This window comes from Hydra vulgaris, chromosome 13 (genome assembly GCF_038396675.1).
Source record: "Hydra vulgaris chromosome 13, alternate assembly HydraT2T_AEP".
Classification (NCBI taxonomy): domain Eukaryota; kingdom Metazoa; phylum Cnidaria; class Hydrozoa; order Anthoathecata; family Hydridae; genus Hydra; species Hydra vulgaris.
The window spans coordinates 12,188,235-12,212,521 of NC_088932.1; the positions used below are offsets into that span (position 1 = coordinate 12,188,235).

A 24,287-nucleotide genomic window follows, 5' to 3' on the forward strand; every position below is an offset into this window, starting at 1 on the left:
TATTATGTCTTTTTCTATTATTTTATTTTTGAATGGCTATTTAATGTTTTATTTTCAACAGCATCCAAACGTGCATTGAATATTTTTAAAGTTGCACTTACGATACCAACAAAAATTTTCTCCTGTTGTTTCAGCAGTACTTCATTTCTTTTTTATATTCATTAAACGTTACCGTAAGCATATCCTTTATTTCTATTAACTGCCCGTTCAATTTTATAAGTATATGCAGATAAGAAATTTCAATTTCACTATATAATTTGTTTGTTTGTTTTTTAATTTTACTGATTGTAAAAAAAACGCGTTAAAAAAAAAAGTTAAACATCACAGAAATAAAAGCGGGCGAACGTGCGCCTGTCTACCCTACTAGAGTTTTACAACTGCAAGGAAATATATCGATGGACTCCAAGTATGAAAGACTTTCTGAAAATTGATCGTGAAAAATTACAAAATAGTTACTTGTTACTAAATTAAGAGAACGCTCTGTCCTGTTCGCAGAAGAATTTGGTAACGAAATAAAATTTTTTAAATTTTGCGCACTTTGTTTGGCTCAAATACCCAAATAGACGTAGACGCCTCTTAATTCCTACTTTTGTCTAAATCGTGAAAATTTATTAATAAATACATTGCTTTAACTTCAAAACCTTATTTTAAATACATTGCTTTAACTTCAGAACCTTATAACACAAACTGGGTAAACAAATGGATTCTTTGCAGCCCTTCTCAATCCAGATTGTCTCTTATTCTCGTGTAGTTTTTATGCCAACTGTCCTTTCAACCGAATGTTACCATCATCCGAGGTGCAAAACGAAGGATGCATAGATATCAGAAGCTATATGTAAAGATTCAACGGTAAATTTAATATATTTTATTGAAGATGAAATTGATCAACATTATAGTTAGCTAAGTGATATCATTTTATTAGCAGGTTGAAGACTCACAACTTTACTAATTCTGTGGAGTTAATGATACATTTAGCGTGAAAAGAATATCATCATTATCAGAAAGCAAACACAACAAACAAACAGTCGTTCTTTAATATATTGATGTGCTAAGGTAAATATATTAAAGAACAATTTTTTTGAATATTTCTTTAATATTGCAATTTAATAAAGTGATTTGCAACGAATTTTCATTAAAAACTCAATGATGTGCTTTTTATTTTTTATTATTTTCCTAAGGATAACTAAATACTTTGTGTAAAGTGTTTTTTTTATATATTTAAAAACTTTGGCATTGCTAAATAATACTTTAAAAGTACTTAAAATGTAATGCTTGCTGATAGTACAATATTTTGTCGCAATAGCTAACAAAAAGTCGCGATGTCACGACCGCGACTTTTCGTTTGCTACCCTTTTTATGTAAACATGAACAAAAAATGAAAAATAGTTATATTATAATTACAAAATATTTGCTCTAAAATTTAATAATTAAAAAACAACCTATTTTTAATTTCTTGAAAGTATTTTACAAAAAAACAAAATTACTTAAACAGGTTCTGTTACATTTTTTGTGGCCGTCGGGACTGCGACTGATTTTATTTTGACATAGCGATGGAACTCTACCATATATATAAGCTTTACATTTATAAATTTACAACCATAAAATTACTATAATTTTTACAGATAGTAGTACGTGACCAAAGGCACACCTTCGCAAAAAAGGTTTATTGGGTTGCTTGCTTATATTTTCACTTGATGCAGTAGAATTGTCACGACAGCGTCTACAAAAAAAACCCGTAAAATTAAAAAGTTCGTTTTTTTTTCGGACTTGATGAAGACTCTTAAAATTTGAAAATGGTGACTGAAGCACCTTGTGACACGTTGGAATCATCATACCAAATATTTAACAAATTGACCTCTGAACCAGATATATTTCTTACTCCCCAAATAAATTTATGCAGCGATTTTATTAATTTATCAAAGGAACTATACGATTATATGAATAGTTTTAACGTCAGTACTACAAATAATAATTCCTTAAAAGAACTTTTAGTAGATGGTTTTGATAATGAACAGATTTGGCAGCAAATTCAAATTTGTAATAACTACAGTATAAACCAAAATCGTAAAGCAATAAACCAGTTAAATGAAATCTCAAAGCTTAACTCATCAAAAAAATTTATTACGTTTCAAAAAACTAATAATAAATCTAAAAATGACTTTGAGGCAGAGGTGAATTCTAATTCAGAAGATGTTGAAAGCGAAGATCTAGAACCAGATAGCAGTGAAAACGAAGATAAAGACAATTTTAGCAATCCAATAAAAGTTTATAAGTCAACGGTTGTTGATGATGATTTTTTTAAAATGGGTGAAATGGAAGAGTTTTTAGATGCACAAGATCAAATTGAAGAGCAACTAAATGGTGGGCAAGCTAAAAGTAACAGTGAAGATGATATAGATTTTTTTAATGAACTCGGTGACAATGAAGATTTAGAAAAAAGGTATATAAGTTTATAATAATATTATTAATTGCTGGGTCAATTTGCTGGGTCTATTAGCCAGGATTTTTTTTTTGTTGACATTTTTATTTATAATTAACATGGCTGTATAGAGCTAAAAAATAAGGGGTCTTTCAACTTTAGAAGTTAAGTGGATCGAAAGTTATTGATTTTTTTGCGCTGGAAAAACTGATGATTTTTTGACAAAAATCGTAAGTACTATAAGTAAGTAAAATAACATAAGAAAACATTAAAAATCTAACAAAAAAAAGTTTAAGCAAATCACTTACTCTGTATTAAATCATCAACACATGTCACCCTATAATTTGGATTTTGCTCATTTTTATATAAGTTATAGGGCTTATTTAAATGTTGAGTTAGCATAAATAAAAAATTAGTTTATGTCAGGCAGACCTATAATCATTAAGGTTACTCTACTACTGATACCATGTAATCCATTATAACCTATTGCATTTCTTGTTGCCTTGTAGGATTCCATTTCTTAGCTAAGGCTAAAAGAAGTGAATTTTATATTAATAGTATTATCTAATCTATAAAATTGAAAACAAAGTAAATAAAAGTAATTATTTAGTAAACCTATTTCTTAAAGTAATTAAAAATAGAACTTGAAGAAATATTCGAAAGAAACATAAACTTACATTTAAGAATAAATAAACTGATTAAAATACCTTTAATCAGTTTTGTTTATTTTCAGCTTGCTTCTTACTTTGTTTTAAAATAAGTAATTTTAAATATAAAAATGAATTATAAATTTAATTATAAAATTCGATATAAAGTTTAATATATAAATTTAGTGATAATTTAAAATATAAAAATACAATATAAAAAATTAATAAAAATAAAATATTTAAAATTAATAAAAAACTTATAAAAAAAAAACTAAATATCAAATAAATATAAAGTTCAAATTAAAATAAATACTTTACTTTTTATAAATATTTAAAACTTTATCTACTTTATTTTATAAAAAACATTAAAAGATGTCTCTACATACAAGAGCATAAAAAATTAAAAAACAGTTTTTTTTATGCCGCCTAACTGCAAAATAACCTCTTGTGGTATCTATTTTTGTCTGTTATAAAGTTGGAGGTATCTTTTCAATTACTATATATGCATGTTTGTGTTCTAAACTCTGAATCTCTGTGCAGCGTTTCCTCACCTGTATGTTATTAGATGTATGTTTAAATATCTGGTGTAGTGTAAGCTCAGTTCTAACTAGTGACTACAAATATATGACTTTTTTTTTAAACATCTTTGCTTCCAACAAGCCTGCAAGCAACCTCTATTAGAGTTGGAAGTTACTGGAAGAGAAAAGATGAAGATTGTAGAGCAAGATAACGGTTGACAGACGACTTTAAAGATTGCAAATTATATGAATTAGGAAAGCAAGATGAAGGAAGTGAATTCCAAAGAGCTGATGTTCTAGGAAAAAAACTAGACAAATAAGAGTTTTTGGAGCACTTAGGAACAGTCACAGAAAAAAGATGAGACTTAATTGAATGACAAGTAACACGAGAATAAATTTTAATAGATGGCACAAGAAACGCTAGCTCTTTAGAGCAGTGTCCATTATAGTATTTGTAAAAAATATAAAGAGAAGTAACATTACTACGATGTGAAAATGGTTTGAGGTTGGCTGCAAGAGCAGGTCCAACTATGTTTACAATGCGTTTTTGCACCTTGTCTTAAAGAGAAAGGACATCTTTAAAAGATCTGCCCCAGATTAGGGTTTCTCAAACGGGGATAAAAGTGGCAACAGGATTTCCTGGGATATCACTGTTATATCCCGGAACATAATTTTACATATGATAACTGTTTGAACTAATTCGACCAAAAATAAGAAAAATATTATTGCATTTAGTTGCATTTTTATGTGTTCATATCTTATATTAAAACCTAGCACAACAAGAAATGTTATTGAAACTATCTTAATCTATCTAATTCAAGGAATGTTTTCTTTTTTCTCGTTATTATAAAATATGAGTGAAATATAAAAAAGATTTCTAGCGACGAAAACAGTATGTTTGATTTTTAAACTTCTAAATTATTGAAAAGTTAAACTTTTTCTGTATTGAAATATTTAACAATTTTTTTATTTAAAAAACGGCAAACAAAGACATATAAAGTGATATGTAAGATATCATACATATGTAAGAAATATTTATAACTTTACCTTTAGTTGTTTTACGATTCAATTTAGTTATACCATGTCAGTTGTAAATGGATCGAAAGCATGGCAGTATTTTTGTAAAGAAAAATCTGGCGAATCTGCAATTTGCAAAAAGTGCAATGTAAAGATTATGCGAAGGATTTTCGACAAGTGGGCTCCTTCGTCATTTAAAAAACGCACATAAAGATTTGGATTTAAATATGAAGCGTCAACATGAAGATGCTGGTTCGGAAATTAAAGTTGTGCAAAAGAAAATCACATTGTTTGTTAAACAGCAGGCCATCGAGCAAATTGTGTCAAAGCTAGCAACAGTGGATGGCTTCTCAGTAAATGCCATAACAAAAAGTGAATTTATTAGAAAATCATTGTCTCAAAAAGACATGTTATTACCAAAAAATCCATCTTATGTTATGAGTATGATTAAAAAACAATATGATTTAGGTAAACAAACAATGAAAGTTTGAGTAATTACGATGATTTTGATTATGTATTTGGCTGATGAGTCATACAGCTCAACAGGCATTACGTTTATTGATGATTTACAAAAAAGCGTAAATATAGCCTTAAAAATTCAGAAGGATCGAAAAGTGGTTCGAATGTTCCGCAAATCATCTCTTAAAAATGATGTTTTACAAATCCTCATAAAATCTATGTTTTATAAAGAACTCAAGCTGATATTAGATGACAAAACAAGGTGGAATAGTCTTGTTGTAATGCTAGAAAGATTTCTTAAAGTAAAAACATGTATACTAAAAGCAATGATTGATTTAAAAGAGGTTCTGAATATCTCCAAAGATGAATATGCAATTATGAACGCCATAACAATTTCTCTGCAACTGATAAGTTGGAATAGAAAGACTTGATAGAAATAATGCTACTCTACTTGACCCAGAAGGTGTAATGATATTCATCTTGGATGATTTGGCGGAGAAAAAATTTGATAGCTCATAAACTGCTTCAATCTGTGCAGCAGAGAATTGAAGAATGCAGAAATACCAATTTAATTGGACTGCTAAAATTTTCAAACAACCCAATTAGTTATAATCAGGAATCAAATATCAACTCCAAACTACTCTTACCGTCCAAACATGCATTAAAAGCAACAGCAAAAAAAATTTATACCAGGTTGTACATAGAGGATGCTAGCACTAGTTCATCAAATAATGAAATAGTTGAAGTGAGTCGTGATAATGAGAGCATGGTTTCTAACCCGTCAATATCTCAACCTGTTGCTCCAAATTTATTAGGCAAAAGTATTTTGACACTTAAACAAAAATTGGATGCGACTATTTGTAATGTCAAACAATTAGAAAAAGCAGCTCTAGAAGACATTAGCAATTTAAAAAATCTCACAAAAGAAATCAAACTTTTTGAGGCAACTGGAAAACGTAGCAAAAGTTTAGAAAGAGTATATTCCACATTAATGACCATCAAGCCGACATAAATTGAATCAGAAAGAGCTTTTTCTGCCGCGGGTCTATTTATGGGAAAAATTTGTTCATGATTAAGTGACAAATCAATTGATTGCTTATAATTTTTAAAACAATATTTTATTTTAAATAGTAATATAGATCAGTGTGCTAAGATAAATTTGTCAAAAACCACTTGTTTTTTTATTAAAAATAATGCCTGGAAACCTCGGGATAAATAAGTTACATACCGGGAATCGCGGGATGCTAAATTTACAGGAAATGAGAATTCTTACCCATGATATAGCAACAGTATTCCATACAAGGCCGGTTTTGAGATGTGTATAGATAGAGAATAGAATATGGAGTAAGAGAGTGTCAAACTCCATAAAGAGATGCAACCTTAGCAGATGCTTATTTTGCAACGGATTTGATATGTGGTTTCTAAGAAAGATCAGTAGTAAGAGTTGATCATAGAAGATGAAGGGAAGATCTAAATTATTCCCATAATGATTGTCTGAAAAATATTGAGTTGTATCTGAATTAAAGTTCACCAGATATTACATAAAGATCTCACCTCTGTGACAGCATGAGTCCCATGCTGTCACAGAAGTGAGATCCTTTTCAAGCTCAAATGCCCCCTCCAAGCAATCAGAGAGTGTTGGCTTCTTATAATGACAAGAATGAATGGTAGTATCATTAGCAAACAATGTTGCCTTAGATGTGATAATATCTGGAAGATTGTTAATATAAATTAAAAAGAGCATTGGGCCAAGGATTGAATCTTTAAATTAAGGAACCCCTGAAGTTACAGAGAACTGAAATTGAGGAACCCCTGAAGTTACAGAATATGAAGAAGAGTGCTGTCCATCGAGGACAACTTTTATACTACAATTGGAAAGTAAGGATTCAATAATCTTAAAGATGTTACCAGATACACCGTAAGAAGACAACATATGGAAAAGACCAGCATACCAAACTTTATCAAAAGCTTTGGAAATGTCAAGAGCGATGGCATTAACCTCTCCACCTTTATCTAATGCACGATAAAACCTATCGGTTATTACTGTTAGCAAATCAGCTGTAGAATGAGAAGATCAAAATCCATATTGATGATCAGAAAGTAAGTTATTAGATTCAAGATAAGAAATTAAGTGTTTGTTAATTAAAGATTCAAAAACCTTGCTTATGATAGGAAGAAGACTAATGGGACGGTAGTTAGACGAATCAGATTGCTCTCCAGATTTTTTGAAAGTAGGGATAACAGATGCCGCAATAAAAAATTCCATGCTAGCCTGAATCCACAAAGTTATGAAAAAGCACATTTGTCAGCAGGAAGATAAAAGATTTCTACCCAAGGGCCATCACAAAGAAAATTACGGAAAGAGTCCCAGTCAGCTTTAAAGTAGTTGTAAGAGGTACGATGATAAGGGGATTCAAATGATAAAGAAGAATGAGATAATAGTTTAAGAGAGAAAGCACTTAAGGGTGAATGTGGAGAAACAGAGCACTGACTAGGATCAGAAACAAGATATAAGTCAAGTGATAAGTTAAATGATTTTGGTTTTCTGGAATGCGAGTTGGAAAGTTGACTATTTGAGTTAGGGATTGAGAAAGGCAAAATCTGTGGGCTTTAATGCCTGCAGAGTCACTGACACTAGAGCCAAGCCATTCAGTGTAATGAGCATTAAAGTCACCAACAACAACAATTGGCTGATGGATAATAAAAGAGGGCTTGATCAATTTGTTCAGAAATAACATCAAAAAGAGTGCAGTCTTGAGATGAAGGAGAGCAATATAAAACAAAGAGAAAGACGATAAAGTGAAGTGTTGCTAAACAAAAGCACATAAAAAAATAGTCTGTGGGTTCAAACCTAGTTTCACAACAAATGGGTGAATTCTTATGAATGTAAATGCCCAGGCCAAGCTTGTGACTATTGGAGTCTTTACAAATTAAAGAAAGATAACCATTAACACTAAGATCACAAGATGAAACAGTTGAACTCAAACTAGTCTCACAAAAAGCAAATAGGTCTGGTGAACTTTGGAAGAGATAAGACTCAACAGAAGAAAAGTTACTTTAAAGACCACGAATATTATTGAATGATAGATTTAGAGAATTCGGTGATGACGATGGTTTTTTGTGTTTTATAGTTTTTGGTATTTTTTGTTTTATAGTTTTTGGTAAGTCATTTTTAAATTTGTTAAAGAACTTGACTCAAAGCATAGACAGTACTCAGTACACTATTTAGTAGCCCAAGCAATTGCCTATTTACTATAAATAAATCCTAAGCCATAACAAAGTGCTCCAAATGTGGCCTTGATGATGCACACCAAAAGTACAAACAGGGACACCATCCATGTGCAATATGGCACTGGTAATACTTTGATATTTTTCAGCTTTTAATACTTTGTTGTTGTTACTCTGTTATTACTTTGATACTTTTCAACTGTTGATGGAATCAGCTCCTCTTAGAGCTAACACAGAGCTCGGGTAACTTGACTACCAGCCAGCCTCAGAACCTTAAAACTGAGTGCTAGAGCTGTACCCTCATTAGGAGATAATAGAATGAGTTGCCTAGTCATAAAAACAGAGACACAGGCAAAACCAATGCATTGAGTCAAGAAGATTCAGTATTCAACATCCTAAACTGGAAACAATGCATTCAAAATACATCTGCACCAGCCTAATAGATAAAGAAGGGTTGTGAGGCTGGTCAACAGATAAAATCTGTTTACCCTTCAAGTTTTTGCCTTGGAGGCCTTCTATAAAACACCTTAATTTCTAGTATTCCTCTATATATAATGTTTTCTTAGTGAATTTACAAACTATCCCATTTTTTAAATTAATGCTTACAAAAGTAACTTCTTTTTACTCCAGGTCAGGTCAGGTTCTGAATTATTATGATTACCCTGCTACTGGTAAAACTCCTGCTCCATGACCTCCTTTCAAGGTTTGCTTTTTTTAGGAAAGACTTGGAAAATAATCTCTTAAAATATAAAGAATAAAAACCTTAGGGCTCTTGGTTCAGTAAAGGCTACAGATGCTGCTGATTAAAATAATAATCTTGGGCAGTTGTTGACTGCATCCAGCTAATGTCTTGTAGCTGGATATAGTTAACAGTCTTATTGGCCTCCTTGGCATATATTTTAAGGGTGAGCTAGATAACTGTGTTGACCAGCCTTGCAACTCTTTCTGTTATCTACTTATAATAGTATGGTTCTGCTGATGCCATCAATAGTAGTAAAATATGAGAGGATTAACAATGCCATATTGTGCGTGGATAGTTTACCTGTTAGTGCTTTTAATGTGCATTGTCAAGTTACATAAGGAGTGCTAAGTTATGACCTTAGGTTAATTAGCAGATTTAAGGTGTCTGGGATGCCATGGTCTGTCTATGATTAAGGCAATTTCTTTTTAACTTAAAGCATGACCAAAGTATCCAAAAATATTAAACATAAAAAACCATCACTACCACCTGACTTGTTTTGATCAATCTCTTCAAAATATTTGTGGTCCTTTTTTTTTTCAACATCTCAAAATCACTGCATTTTTGCAGCTATATTGTTTTTTGACTTTTAAATATCTAATTTTATTTATAGGCACCATTTTTTTTTAAATAATAATTTATATACAAAGCAATTTGTGATATGTTTTGTTTAACATTTGCAAATGTATAAAATATTACCATTGTAAGCATTTTATAAAACCTCAACATTAAAGACTCCTAATTGTACAAAGTACACTGTTCCCTTGAAATATTGTAAACCTAACAATATTTTAATTGTGCATTGTGTAATGTACATTATACAATTGAGAGTCACACACAATTGAGGCTATTGATTTTAAAATTGAGGTTTTAAAATTATAAATCAGTAATAACTGTAATCAAAGTAGGAGTATTGATTAAATTTAAAATGATATAAAGAAACCACTGACCAGCAAAAAAAGTTATTTTCAGAAGTTCTAAAGATGGATCATGGCAGTTGTCAGGCAGCCCTTATTCAGATTGCAAATGACAGCTTGGGAACCGCTGATCTAATTCAGTATTTTCCTCAGATTCATACAAGTTAGCATTTGTAATGCGCCCCATTTCTTTCTCAACATTTTTATGTATATTTAACTGCTACTGCCTTGTTGCAGTTTTTTTTGTGTGTGTTTCAGTTTTTTTGAAGTATTTTTGAGTTATTTTGAATGTGTAGGTATGATTAATGGGTCCAAGTTTTTTGCTTTTGTCCAAACAACTGCCTTTCTTTTTAACCAACTAACGTATCTGATTCTTTCATTGGCATTTTAAAAGTACATCTGCATTTCTCTCTTGCTATTCCTGTATCATAGCAATGAAAACAAACATAAATCAAACATTTTGTCAAAAGCTTTCAATTTGGCATAAAAATTATCATTTTTTGTAAGTCTTATTAAAATTGAATTTTTATTTAAAATGCTTTTTCCAATAATCTACATACCTTTAAGAGAATTCCTTCTGTTTCAACTGTGGGAAAACTGAACTTATTTCAATTATATTTCAAAATATATTCAAATTATATTCAAAATATATTTTCAATTTCTGTATAAACTAATTGATAATCATTTCTGTGTACATAAAGCGATATTTTGCAGCATCTCTTTTTGTAGGAATCATTACTGTTGGAAATTTAGAACCATACCCAAATGTTGTCAGTATTACTGCAAGTTTGAAATGCTGCCATGATATAATAAGTTAATTAATTTTTAATTACTAAAAAATGAAATATATACATATATATTATAAAGTATATAACAAATTTTGACTAAAACGCATTAGAAAAGATAATATTAAAGTTTAACTACAAATTGTTTCAAATCAACATAAATTTTGTTATAGCAAGGTGATATTGTTCAGATTAATATAGAACATAACATCCTATATTAAAATTATAAAAATAAAAAAATCTATAACTAAAAACTTAAAGATCACCATTACATGAATTAAATAAAATTGTTAAAAGATTTGAATTTAAATAATTAAAAACTAAATTTTAACTTTTTTTGAAAATAGTATATAATGCAACCCCTAAAGGTTGTGTAAGTGTGTTAAAAAATTTTTTTATATAGTTTATATAGTTTATTATAGCAATTCATAACCACCATCAGTGATGCTTGTCTCTTAACATTTTAACATAATTTTTTTAAAATTTTAAAAACAAGTATGGTTATGACTCATCCTAATGTGTATATTAGGGGTATGACTAAAAAGCACATTTCATTTTTTCGGAAACGGCATAGCGGCAAAAGAAGAACTTTTACTTGTATTAACTTAAAATAATAATACTTTTTTCAAAATTAAAAAAAAACTCTCCCACCAGTGCAGATGAAAATTTGGTCCCAGCTGTCTAACAAATGCAAAAAATTTAAGTTTTTGCATTTATAGTAGGGGCAGGGTCACTTAACAAAATTTCAAAAATACCATTAGAGTTATTTTTGTAGCTTGATCTATCTACTTTAAGATTATGTTTTGTTTTTTAATAAAAATGATGGCAAGAGTTGATCTTGACCATTTGCAATCATGTGTATGTTTGAGAGGCTGGGGGCTTTAATTTTTTTTTTAATGTACTTTAAATATAAAACAATTTTGTAATTGTACATTTTTTATTTAAAGAAAGACTATTTTATGGTTTTTATCAGATTTTTATCAGATTTTTTATCATTTGTTTTAAATTTTAAACAATGATAATAAGCTATAAATAATATAAGCTACAACCATTAAGTTTGCTTCTCCGTCTTCTTTTGTTTCTAATCGTTTCAATGGGTTGTTGAGAGTGGGAGGAGGGGGAGGAGTCAAAAGGGAATTTTGTGAAATTTTTTTAATTTTTTTTGTAAATAAAAAAAATGTCAACAAGCAATTGTTAAAACAAAATATTTCATTCTAAAGAATTTCATGTTAGAAAAAGAATTGAAATTATATATAACACTTTACACTTAATACATAACCAATAACACTTGCTTATTAAGAAAACTGTATTACAGAGGTTATCCTAAGTGTTAATTTTGCAAACATTCCTACAATCAGTATAGCTTCATGTTTATTTTTTTATGGCCTAATGTATTGAAATAGGAGGTTGTCTCATGGTAAAAAAATTTACTATGCGCCCTTTATTAGGCGAAGAAAATACTGACTAACATATCAGATATTTACTATATTATAGTAAAATGCTTATAAATTTTCAATTCAGTCCAAATTTAGATTGACTTAATATAGTAATATGTTTTTATGATAAAAATATCCATATAAAATGTTTTTTCTTACAATATCTTTGATGAGTTCTTTTACTTTTGATATGCCATTTAGAGACAAGAATTTTGGCTTAAAAAGGAATAGAAAGAATTTAAACAAACACAAAACCATAAATGCAAAAATGTGTTTTTAAAAGAGGAAGATTTATATAATGAAAAATAAAAAAATTCATCATCTTGAAAGATAAAATACAAGTTTTAAAAAGTAGATGCAAGATGTCAATTTTCTCAATGATCAGAAAGGATTGCATGTTTAAAAAATGTCCCGCGAAAATAATTTTGCAAAATAAATAGTGAAGTAAGAAAAAAACTTAAAGGTTATAAGAGTCCATTAGGAAACAAACAAAGGTTGGTTAGTAAAAAATTTGAGGAGACAATGAAATGTTAAGATACTTGCGATAATGGAGATAATAAGATAGACAGTATTTCCAGCCTTTTAGCAAATTTAAAAAGTATATTGTTCCTATTTTTATTCATTATCTGTAAGTAATTACATAAATTAGCTCTTGAATTAGCTCAAACAGAGAAGTATACAAGTTGTATAACAATTAAAGATTTTTTGGACCTGAAAACTGATTTTTCTTTGATTTGTTAAAAATGACATTACTTTAGACAGAATGGCTGAAAATTAGTTTATCAAACTGGAATTTATTGTGGCTATGTGCTATGTGTATATATCGCTATATAATATATACTTATTTCCAGATTATAAAAGATTTTAAAACTTACTTTCACTGGTCTTTTTGTTCTACATTACAGTGCAGAACGTGCATCTAGTTCTAGTCTTTTAGAAATTTTAGAAAACAAAAGAAGACGGAGAAGCAAACTTAATGGTTGTAGCTTATCATTGTTTAAAATTTAAAACAACTGATAAAAATCTTGGATAAAAACCATAAAATAGTCTTTCTTTAAATAGAAAATGTACAATTACCAAAATGTTTTATATTTAAAGTATATTAAAAAAAAATTAAAAAGCCCTCAACCTCTCAAATATACACATGATTGCAAATGGTTAAGATCAACTCTAGCCATCATTTTTACCAAAAAACAAAACACGATCTAAAAGTAGATAGATCAAGCTACAAAAATAACTTCATGGTATTTTTGAAATTTTGCCCCTACTATAAATGCGAAAACTTGAATTTTTTGCATTTTTAGACAGCTGGGACCAAATTTTCATCTGCACTGGTGGGAGAGTTTTTTTTTTTGATTTGGAAAAAAAGTATTATTATTTTATGTTAATACAAGTAAAAGTTCTTCTTTTGCCGCTATGCTGTTTCCGAAAAAATGAAATGTGCTTTTTAGTCATACCCATAGTGTATATATACACATTCGCAGTGATACTCTTAGATTTTCAATCTAGTGTAAAGTTTAATTTTAATGAATTATTTTATATTGATTACAGTGGTAGATATAAATTTTTTTGTTATATGCTTTGTAAATATTTTTTATATTAAACAGAGAGAAAGAAGCTAAGTATGATGATTTCTTTGGTCCGTCAAAGAAAAAAAAGAAAAAGGAAGTTTTGTTTAAGGAAATGAGCGATGATGATGTTGGTGAAGATGAGTTAGAGGAAGAAATTGAGCAGCTTGATGAATTTGAAAATGATGAAAATAATATTTCTAGTGATGAAAAAAACAATAAAAATGAGGAACCTAAATCTTCATTTGAGCTAAATCAAAACACAGTAATTTGCTTGATTTTCTGTTGTGGTTTTAAACCTTATTCAGTATTTATTTTTCATCATCATCATAGTCATCATTGTTATCATCAATATCATCATCCTTATTATCATCATCATCATCATCTTTATTCTTTCAAAAACTCTTTTTACAGATTACTGAAAAGATAAAACGCTTAGAAGAGTCAAACTTGAAAAAGAAGGAATGGCAATTGCAAGGTGAAGCATCTGCAAAACAGCGTCCTATAAATAGTTTATTGGAAGAGCATGTCACATTTGACCATACATCAGTTGGAGGTGAAATTTTTTCATTATTTTGCTATTGTTTTTAAAAAATTTAGTTAAATATTTTATGATTCTTTGTAAAACCTTTTACTGACTCTTATAAACTTATTTAAAACTCTTTAATATATGTTATTTTTTCATTATTATTTGTATTCAAAATATTGAATAATATTTAGTAATTATTTAAATATTTATCTATTGCAAACCTATTCAATTTGGTGTGTATGTGTGTGTGTGTGTGTGTGTGTATATATATATATATATATATATATATATATATATATATATATATATATATATATATATATATATATATATATATATATATATATATATATATATATATATATATATATATATATGTATATAATTAGCTCCTGTTATAACTGAAGAAACAACGGAGTGTTTAGAAGATGTAATCAAGCAACGAATCAAAGATGAGGTTTTTCAAAATTTTTGAATTTTTTTTTTTTTTTAATATTTTAAAACAATATATTAAAAAAAAAGTTTTATAAAAGGCATGGGATGATGTGAAACGAAAAGTAAAACCTGTTGTTCAACCTTTTGAATACAAAAAAGCGCCAGAGCTTAACCAGGAGAAAAGTAAAATTAGTCTTGCAGAAGTCTATGAAAAAGAATATCTTAAACAGGCTCAGGTAAATTTATTTTGAAAACACAAACTTTATTGTTCAATTAATTGACCAGCTAGTATCCATAGTTAAGTTATTATCAAATATATTATTATTTTCAAATATATTATTAAATATATTACTTATCAAATTTGTGGTGCAAGCTCTTCCTCATCTTTTTTTAATCCTCTTTGAAGTAAATTTCTGTTAAAGTTGCTTTTTTGTAGTACTTTTCTAATATAGTTGTATTTTGTTTAACTATAACTATTCATTGGTCATTTTTAATTACTTTGCTGGTGCAAATATATAACTTTTTTGTTATTTATACTTAATAAAATTAGTAAGGAAACTTGGTAATTGGAGCCTGGGAACAACATATTTTCTTATATGCAGCGTCCCAGCTCAAATGTGAATAAAATTTCTCTTATTAAACTAGATCAAAATAGATCAATGTTCGTTTTTTTTTTTTTTTTTTTTGCAACGGTCCTTTTTTTTTTTTTTTAATGTTCCTTAAATTTTTTTTTGCAATGTTCCTCTTTTTTTTTTTTTCCAAAGAGATCAATGTTTCTTTTTTTTTTTTTTTTTTTTTTTTTTACTCTTACGATCAGCGTATAATAGTTTTTTGCAAAACATTTTCCAAGTAAAAATTTAAATAAATAAATAATAAAACTATGTCTGATGGATTAGCACTTAATATTTTTATGCACCACATAACACTATTTGTGCAAAAATCCATGCATTTGTAAAGAAACATGAAACTATGTAATAATATTTATTTAATCGGTTTTTCATTATTTTTTAATTACGTGGGCGCATCTAGAGTAGCTATTTTTCATATTTTTATTAAATAATGATTAAAAGTATCAAAAGATGTCTGATTTTATATCAAGGAAAACGAAGAAGAGAAAGAAAACGAGGAACACGTTACTATAAAGAACATGATGGACAAGTTATTTTCTCAATTAGATGCACTTTCAAACTTTCATTTTACTCCCAAGCCAGTAAGTATGAGGAAAACCCTTTTTTATTCCGAGCCAGTAAGAATGAGGAAATCTTTCTCTTTTTTTTTTTTGCTTTAAATAGTTTTACTCAAAAAGATTTTAAAGTTTTTGTTATAATTATTTGTAATTTAGCCGATTCCTGAAATTAAAATTATAACAAATGTACCATCTTTGCGCATGGAAGAAGTCACACCAATAACTATGAGTGAAGCATCACAGTTGGCACCAGAGGAAATATTCGACAAAAAGACTCGCGATATAAAAGGCGAAGGCGAAAAATCCGAAACAGATCGTAAACACGAAAGACGTCAGAAAAAAATTAAGAAGAAATTTGCAGTAAAAGAAAAAGAACGTAAAGAGAAGTTAAAAGTTCAGTCAGGAAAAATTGACAAAAATTCTTCGAAAAAAGCCGCAGTTGTTCAGTTAAAGAAAGGCGTAAGAAACACAATTGTAAACGAAAAAAATTCGGATAAAAGTATCAAATCAAGTAGTGATTTCTTTAATAGACTTCAGACAGAAGTAAAGGATGATCTTTCTAAATTTAAACGTAAACCAAATACTACGCAGAGCAAGTTAAAAAAGAGGGTTCAATTCTTAAAACTTTGAATTTTTATATAAATTTTTATTGTGTTTTAAGTATAAATATTAAAAGCTTATTTATTTGATTATTTTTAAGCTAATATTTTTCGAATCTATTTTAAAATAATTCTGAGAACCTAATAAACTTTCTCGCATCGTCCATTCATAGAGTTTAACCGAGTCACCGATCTGTTTGCTGGAAGCTCGACATGAAGAACTATATTTAGTTCAAACTATGTATACGTTTTTAGGTTTATAAATCAATTTTATGAAAATTTAAAGAGCTGTTTTATAGAACTTAAAAGTTTTCATATTGCTGCTAATAAACTGTTGTCATGGCTACCCTAAAATATTGCTGCAATTCAAAACACGCTTGAAAAATCGTTTTTGAATGTTTTTTTGAATTAACATTTACTCAGCACGATTTCATGTAATCTGGGACAAATATGTACAATTTTTTGAAATATTACTGAGGTAAAAGACAACTCTGCACGTATAAACTTTTTTCAAGTTATTGTATTTTGGTATTTCATGGCAGTATATTGCCATAGTAGCAAATAAAATAACGAAAGTATTACGCTGTGAATAACTCAAAATTTCACATTGAAAAACGTTAGTGAAAAAGAAAATATATATACTTGAAATTCTCAGGAATATTTCTTGTCGTAGAAAAACGCTGTTAGCGTCAAAATTATTGATATAGAATAATAGAAAACTGTTGATAATAAAAAATCTCTATCCGAGGCAACTTACCTTCTTATTTATAACGTTTTTTTTTTTTCTTTAAATATATATTTGCTGTTTATAAAATAATAAATCTAATTAATTTTTTGAAATATTACTGAGGTAAAAGACAACACTGCACGTATAAAAGTTAATTAAAAAAAAATTTCTATTAATTTTGCACCTAATAGCTCATAGAGTAAAAACCGAGCCAACTAGCCCCGGTCTCCCCTACTTAAAATTCTCAGGAATATTTCTTGTCGTAGAAAAACGCTGTTAGCGTCAAAATTATTGATATAGTATATCATAAATTATTGATATAGAATAATAGAAAACTGTTGATATAAAAAATCTCTATCCGAGGCAACTTACCTTCTTATTTAGTAGTAGTAGTAGTAGTAGATGCTGTAGCCGCCCGAAGACGACGAGTGTGTGTATTAATAACACACTTAGACAGCCATGTCAGTATTAATTTTATTTAAAAGGAGCCAATTGTCTAATTGTGCTTTAAAACTGTTTACTGATTTTGCATTAACTACATCTTTAGGTAGTTTATTCCATGGTTTTGTTATTCTGTTAGTAAAGAATGAGTGTCTTAAGTTGCACTTTGTTTTTTCGCGTTTAAACCTGACACCGTTTCCTCTAGATATTTGAAAATCATTAGGCTTGAAACCGTTTAAAAAGTCCACATTTTCAATCTTATTTAATAACTTATAAGTCTGGATCAAATCTCCACGAAGTCTGCGTTCACATAATGGGCTGAGGCCAAGAATCTCCAGTCTTTCCTCGTATTTCATTTTTGCCTTACTAAATGCATTTTATTTATATCGTTTTTTTTCTTTAAATATATATTTGCTGTTTAAAGAAAAGAAGAAATTTAATTACAAAAAACGTTTACATCCAAAAAAAGTGGATTTATAAAAAAACAGGTAAGAATGGCTAAAGTCACAACCTTTTTATAGAGTCCCTATGTGGGTTTTACAAGTTAAAATAAAATAAGATAGTTAAAAAAAACTTTGTACATCTCCAATATAATAAAAAGGTTAAAGCTTGCATAAATATTAACCTTAAATCAAGTATATATCAATATAGTTTTAACTATAGCACAATGCAACATAAAACAATTTTTTCTCTGTTCATTGAAATTTTTTGATTTCTCTTATTTAATTTGTGTATGCTGAGTCTGAATATGACATTAATTTTTTTATTGCATCAACCGTTTGATCATAAAATCAAAAATTCAATTAAACATATAATTAATATTAATTATATTGAATGAGATTTAGTCAATATATAGCATTTACTAGTTCAAAAATGTTATGTTATGTTACAAAACGTCATGTTACATCACGTTACATACATATACTACATAATTTTACATGATTTTCTAAAGTAATAGTCTCTCAAAATCTCAAAAAACACTAGAAGTAAACAGTAGAACATGGTTTTCTTTTATGAATTTTGTTGTCATCGCGTATCAAACACTAGTTGTTGTCACCCATCATAGCTGCATCCCATCTGCCCTGGTATCTTTTCTCAATTGCATGGATATCCTGATGAAAACGTTCTCCACGCTCATCACTCACATTACCCAAATTTGGTATGAAAAATTCCAAGTGTAAATGCAGGTAATGCAGGTAATGCAGCTTTGTTGACATTCTGCATTTCATATCTGCGTACCGTACAATTAAGTTTTCCATAAGCTTTTTGTAGTTATCACTCTCGTTGCCTAAAAAATATGAACAATATGTCTTAACGCAAACCATGTTTCTTTTTTAACAGCAGACATTTTGTCCTCCATCTCCTTACATGCCAACATAATTTTATTCTCGGACCAGCGAGAACACCTCATTTTTGCATTAAACACCTTTGGAAACAACTGCCGAATATACTGGAACGCTGTGCTAGCTGAGTTTAATGCTTTGACAAATTGTTTGACAAAACCTTGTTTAATGTGAAGGGGTGGTAGTAAGAAAACCTTCTTAACAGGTATCAGTGATTGATTAATAATATTGTGCGAACCAGGCTTTAAATGTTCTCTCACTGGTTACTCACGTCTCGTGAAGTGTTGGTCCGCAGCCCTGCTATCACATAAACAAAGAAAACATGAGTAATTTGTGCATCCTCCTTGAACACCGAGAAGAAACGCTAGCATTTTAAAGTCTCCACATACATCTCATTTGTAACTGTCATAGTTGATTTTCTCAATCAACAACTTTGCGTTCTTGTAGTCTTCCTTTAAATGAACGGAATGAGCTACTGGAATTAAAGGAAATTGGTTTCCGTTATGGAGTAAAACTGCTTTTAGATTTCTTGTTGAACTGTGAATGAATAACCTCCAATCCTCAGGATTGTGAACAATGCCAATGTCATTGAAAAGATCACGAATGTCATGACAGTAGCACAGTGATTCTGATACTACATAAAAGGATGCAAGTTTTTGATGTCTTTTTCGGTATTTCGAGGTTCTGCAGCTTGGATCTAATAAATTCCATTCTTTCAAACGTGATTTTGGAAGTTCTGCATTTGATTTAGTGAGACCTAAATCTCGTGTTAAGTCATCTAGTTTTTATTGGTTAGGGAAATGAGGTGAATCATTCGGTTCCATTCATCACTGTGTGGAACTGGTCCAATAAAAGAGGGTATACTTGGATAAACTAGAGTCAGCCTATCCTTCGGCTTTTCATATTCTCTCCATATTCTCGGAATTGCTAAGTGCATTGACTTTCGGATTCCACGCAGTTATCCTTCCAGAGTTGATCTGCAGCTGCCACAAGTATAGTGTGGTGCCCACAATATGTCCTCATCTCCCATAGTCGTGCCAAAATGAGCATGATATGCAGTAAAGAATTTTTTACCACTGACAATCTTATGTTTAGTTTGTGTTAGACTAATATAGTTACCACAAACATAACAGAGTAAGTCAGAACAAAGCTTCCAGGGTCCTACTAGACATACTCACCACTTCGTAAAACAGTTGTAATTAGTTAAACTGAAAATAAACAAAAAAATATAGTTAACTCATTCTCTCAGTAGCAATTAGTAAAAAAATCGTACCCAAAATGTGCTTATATTTATTTAAAAAATGATTTAAATCAACATTAATAAACATAAACAATAACAAAGGAAGTGACAATTGAATACCTAAAAACTAGAATCAGGAAAAGTAATATTAAGAGTGGGATTATAGAAAAAAGACACAAAATATACAAAGTCGCTGACAGTGGCTCCCCAGAGAGAAAAACAAATCCACAAGCCACTGTCAGTGGCTCAGCGGAGAGGACGAGTTAAAACAGCATATATATATTATGTTATAAATGCATTACACATATACGAAAACTCCGAAATATACTTTATGCTTTTTCTCAGGAAATCTTGATGATAGAGCAAAACCAATAGTACTACTGAAATCAGCATACCAAAATTATGATAGAAACATTAAAAAATTAACATAAACAAAAATTTTGTTACATTGTGGTATTTTTCGCATATAAAGTTACGCAATTTTATGTTAAAACTTATGCAATTTAAATTTTGATTGGATAACTTTGAATTAAAATAAAGTTGCATTTAAACAGCATTAAGTCTTATGAAATATATTGTGTAAAAACTTGTTTTAATTACTTCGCTAGAAAATATTTGAAATGGCGCTGATCAATCCGTTGATTTTTTTTTTTTTTTTGCAATAAATAAAAAAGATTTTAATGGCTGACAATGTGAAATCTGCTTAGTTTTTGTATTTGAGATTGAAACTTTAGTATTCGGAATAAAAACGCACATGAAAAAAATATTTTAAATTTTAATTTCTATTATTATAATTAATTATAAACTATTTTTTACGAAAAAAATAGTATTTAGATTAAAAAGAGATTTTATTACAAAATTTTTAGGTGTTTATCTTGATGAAAACATCACTTGGAATCACCATAATGATTATGCACAAAAATTTCTAAAAACATGTGGATCCTATATGAATCACGAATCTATTTCAATAAGTAAGTCTTAATCCAACTTTATTATTCATTTATACATAGTTATTTAAATTATGCTAATATTGCTTGGGAAAGTACAGAAAAAAGTAAGTTCTTTGCTCCATTAGAAACGTGCAATCCGTATAATCAATTTTGCAAATCGCTTCTCTCATTCGAAGCATTATTTTATTGAAATGAGAATTCTGAACATATACGAGTTAAATCTATTTAATATTTTATGTTTTGTACATATGTGGATAAATAACTTATCCCTAACTGTCTTCAAAGATCTTTTCTCATTAAAACTAATCAGTAAATATATTTTGAGAAATAATAACTTTTTAAATGAACCTTTTTGTCAAAAAAAACTTTAGTCAATTTTGTATTACCTTTCGAGCGCCACACTTTTGGAATAAAATTGTTTTGCCAAACTTTAATTTTGAAGTACCTATTACTTTTTGCCTTTTTAAAAAAAAACTGAAAAACCTCATTCTTTCATTAGATAATATATTGAGTTATTATTAGTAGTAAAAGTTAAAAATATATTTTGGTCTATTTTTTTATTGTTTATATACATGTTTACGTTTATAGAAGTTTACTCCTATTGATTTTATTTATTTTTCTTATACTTTTAACTTTTTAATTTATATGTTGGTTTATACTTGGATCAAAATTCTGATGAGAAGATCCTCTTGATATTTCTTCAGACACAGATTATTTACCTTGCAATTTTGTAAAATTGTATTAATTTTTTCTTATCTTATCTTTGTTAAATGCTTATTTAAGGTTATGACGACAAGATCCTTACAATCTTCTTTCAGATACCTTATTTATATTTGTTATATTTTCTATCATTGTAAGTTTATACTATTATTTTTTATTATTGATTATTTAAAGCTTTACAACGACTAACAAATGTAAACCAAAAAGAAAAAAATATTTGAGTTTTTGCATCTTTGCTGAACTCAATATGCGTAATTTACTGCACTCAATATGTGTGGTTCAAAGGACTGTGGATAAGTGGGGGCAAAAACAATTCCCTCTGAAGCTGAGCTAAATGAATTTCAAAGTGAATCATCGAGTGAGTCAGAAGGATGAACTTTACCTAACAGTGGAGAATGTGGTGTTCAACCTAACTTGGTAATAATTAATGCTAATCCCTTTTTGTGACCTCCTGTTTTGAGTCAAAAAGATCAAGATGGAATTATTTTAAAGAGCCCCCAGCACGAAAGCAGTATTCAAAAGTAGGTAACTGTCGATTCTTTGTTGGAACAGAGGAGCTTGGAATCAATGGAGGAAACTTACAAATTGTGTATAGCAGCATCAATCCATTGCACTAAAAGTTCTACAAGGATTAGAAAGAGACACACACTCGTCTTACCAGCTCCACTGGTATATTTAGGGCTCAAGAAGAGAATAAATTCTAAGACAGCTAAATGGTAAACAGTTCTATATGGAATTTTGGATATGACTGTTTACCTGGCTTCTAGGAATTTAGCTTTTCTTGGTAACTCATGATAAATTTTTCTCAATATCAATTTTAATTATTTATATAATTATTGTAGTAATTTAATTATAATTACTATATACACCTATGTTTTCATGTGAAAAAATACACGTAAATGGCAAAGAAAATTGAAACTTCTTTGTCGGTATGGAGCTTATTGATTGCCACAACCTCGTCATTGCATCTCACTTGGAAAATGTAAGACATCATCAACAAGAAGGCTCCAGAATGAGTGCCGATCACATCTCTCTGTCGTCACAAAATGAGTTCATCAAAGAATATAATGGTGTCATCCAAAGTGCAGCTGTCGAAGAAGTCTATGATGGTATATACTTCAGGATCATAGTCAATGGTACCCCCAATTATCTCATACTGAGCAGATATCTTTTGTTATTCGTTTTCTCTTTTATGAAAGAGAAATTAATTGCTGGAAAATCAAAGATACTTGTGTGTTGAAACTTTTGAAATGAAGAAAGAAGTCAATATACCTAAGCTTATTACTATGTGATTTTAAGGCTAGGTATGGATATTCAAAAATGTCGCGGTCAGGGACACAATAATGGATCCAATATGCCAGGTACTTACAAGGAAGCTATAGTCTTTATAAGGCAAACTTATTTGGAAGCTCTGTATGTTCCATGTAGCGCTCACATTCTGTATATGGCTGGTGTGTACGCAGTTAAATCAGCCATTGAGTTCGAAGTATTCTTTGAAAATGTCAAACTTTAGTATGTACTTTTTAGAGCAAGTCTTGCCCGATAGAATATCCTCACTGAAAGGACTGGAATTTCACTTCATAGACTTTCTATGATAAGATGGAGCTCTCGTACCAACTTGATCAAACCAATTGCCTAGAGGCAGAGAGAAATGTTGATAGCTCTTAAACACGTCATAAAAAATTTGAATTTGACAAGTCAGCAGCTCAGCACAATATGAGACTTAAAAAAATGGTTATCATCTTTTGAATTTGTATTACTAGTTACAATTCAGTACAAAATACTTACTACTGTTAACGACGTTAGTCGTCTTCTACAATCTGCAGCCATTACTATTGATGACGAGCTACGTTTGATTGGACAGCTGCAGGAAAATTTTAAACGGATTAAGGGCTCTTGGTTGTAAATTTTACGAGGCTGTAGTTGTAGCTAAACCGCTAGGATTCAAAATAGAACTCACTACTAATAGAAAGGGTAAGCTAAAGCACTTTTATGATGAGCATCACAGCTCATTTCAACTACAGTCAAACAAAGGAATTTAAGGTGAACATTTTTAATGTTAATTTAGATAGTCTGATTCCGCAGATTGATTCAAGATTTGATAGAAGAAGAATGATTGGCAATGTTTTCATTCGCCTGGTTGGATAATGACGATCGCGTTACTGATTTTAATTATTTTGATTGAAGAAACTTTGGCTAAAATGGTGAGCTACGACAATTTCATTAATATTTGGACGGCCAGGAAAGCTCAAAAAATTCATTTTTAAGCGTCTTATTTACCTTTCTTGAAGGTTTTGTTGATTGATTTTTTAATAGGTTTAAAACTAATGTTTTGATTCATAAGTCAGTTTTGAATTGTGAACCGTTTTTCAATCCAGAGAATA

At 29.4% G+C, this 24,287-nt stretch overlaps 1 protein-coding gene across 1 annotated transcript; it reads left to right on the top strand.

The window, feature by feature from the left end:
- Positions 1 to 1,758: 1,758 nt before the first annotated feature.
- LOC100205550 (U3 small nucleolar ribonucleoprotein protein MPP10) lies at positions 1,759 to 17,130 on the top strand. The gene is made up of 7 exons (XM_065816537.1): positions 1,759 to 2,440; positions 13,773 to 13,998; positions 14,148 to 14,289; positions 14,652 to 14,719; positions 14,796 to 14,933; positions 15,797 to 15,907; positions 16,040 to 17,130. The coding sequence occupies exons 1-7, from the start codon at positions 1,794 to 1,796 to the stop codon at positions 16,511 to 16,513; spliced, it is 1,806 nt and encodes a 601-aa protein (XP_065672609.1). The 5' UTR covers positions 1,759 to 1,793; the 3' UTR covers positions 16,514 to 17,130.
- Positions 17,131 to 24,287: the final 7,157 nt, after the last annotated feature.

What these genes read in the sequence shown, in the direction of transcription:
- LOC100205550 (XM_065816537.1), top strand. Translation starts at nt 1,794, where the DNA reads ATGGTGACTGAAGCACCTTGTGACACGTTGGAATCATCATACCAAATA. An exon ending in TGACCATACATCAGTTGGAG is followed by an intron (nt 14,290 to 14,651) that starts GTGAAATTTTTT and finishes GTATATAATTAG; the next exon opens with CTCCTGTTATAACTGAAGAA. An exon ending in AATATCTTAAACAGGCTCAG is followed by an intron (nt 14,934 to 15,796) that starts GTAAATTTATTT and finishes TTTTATATCAAG; the next exon opens with GAAAACGAAGAAGAGAAAGA.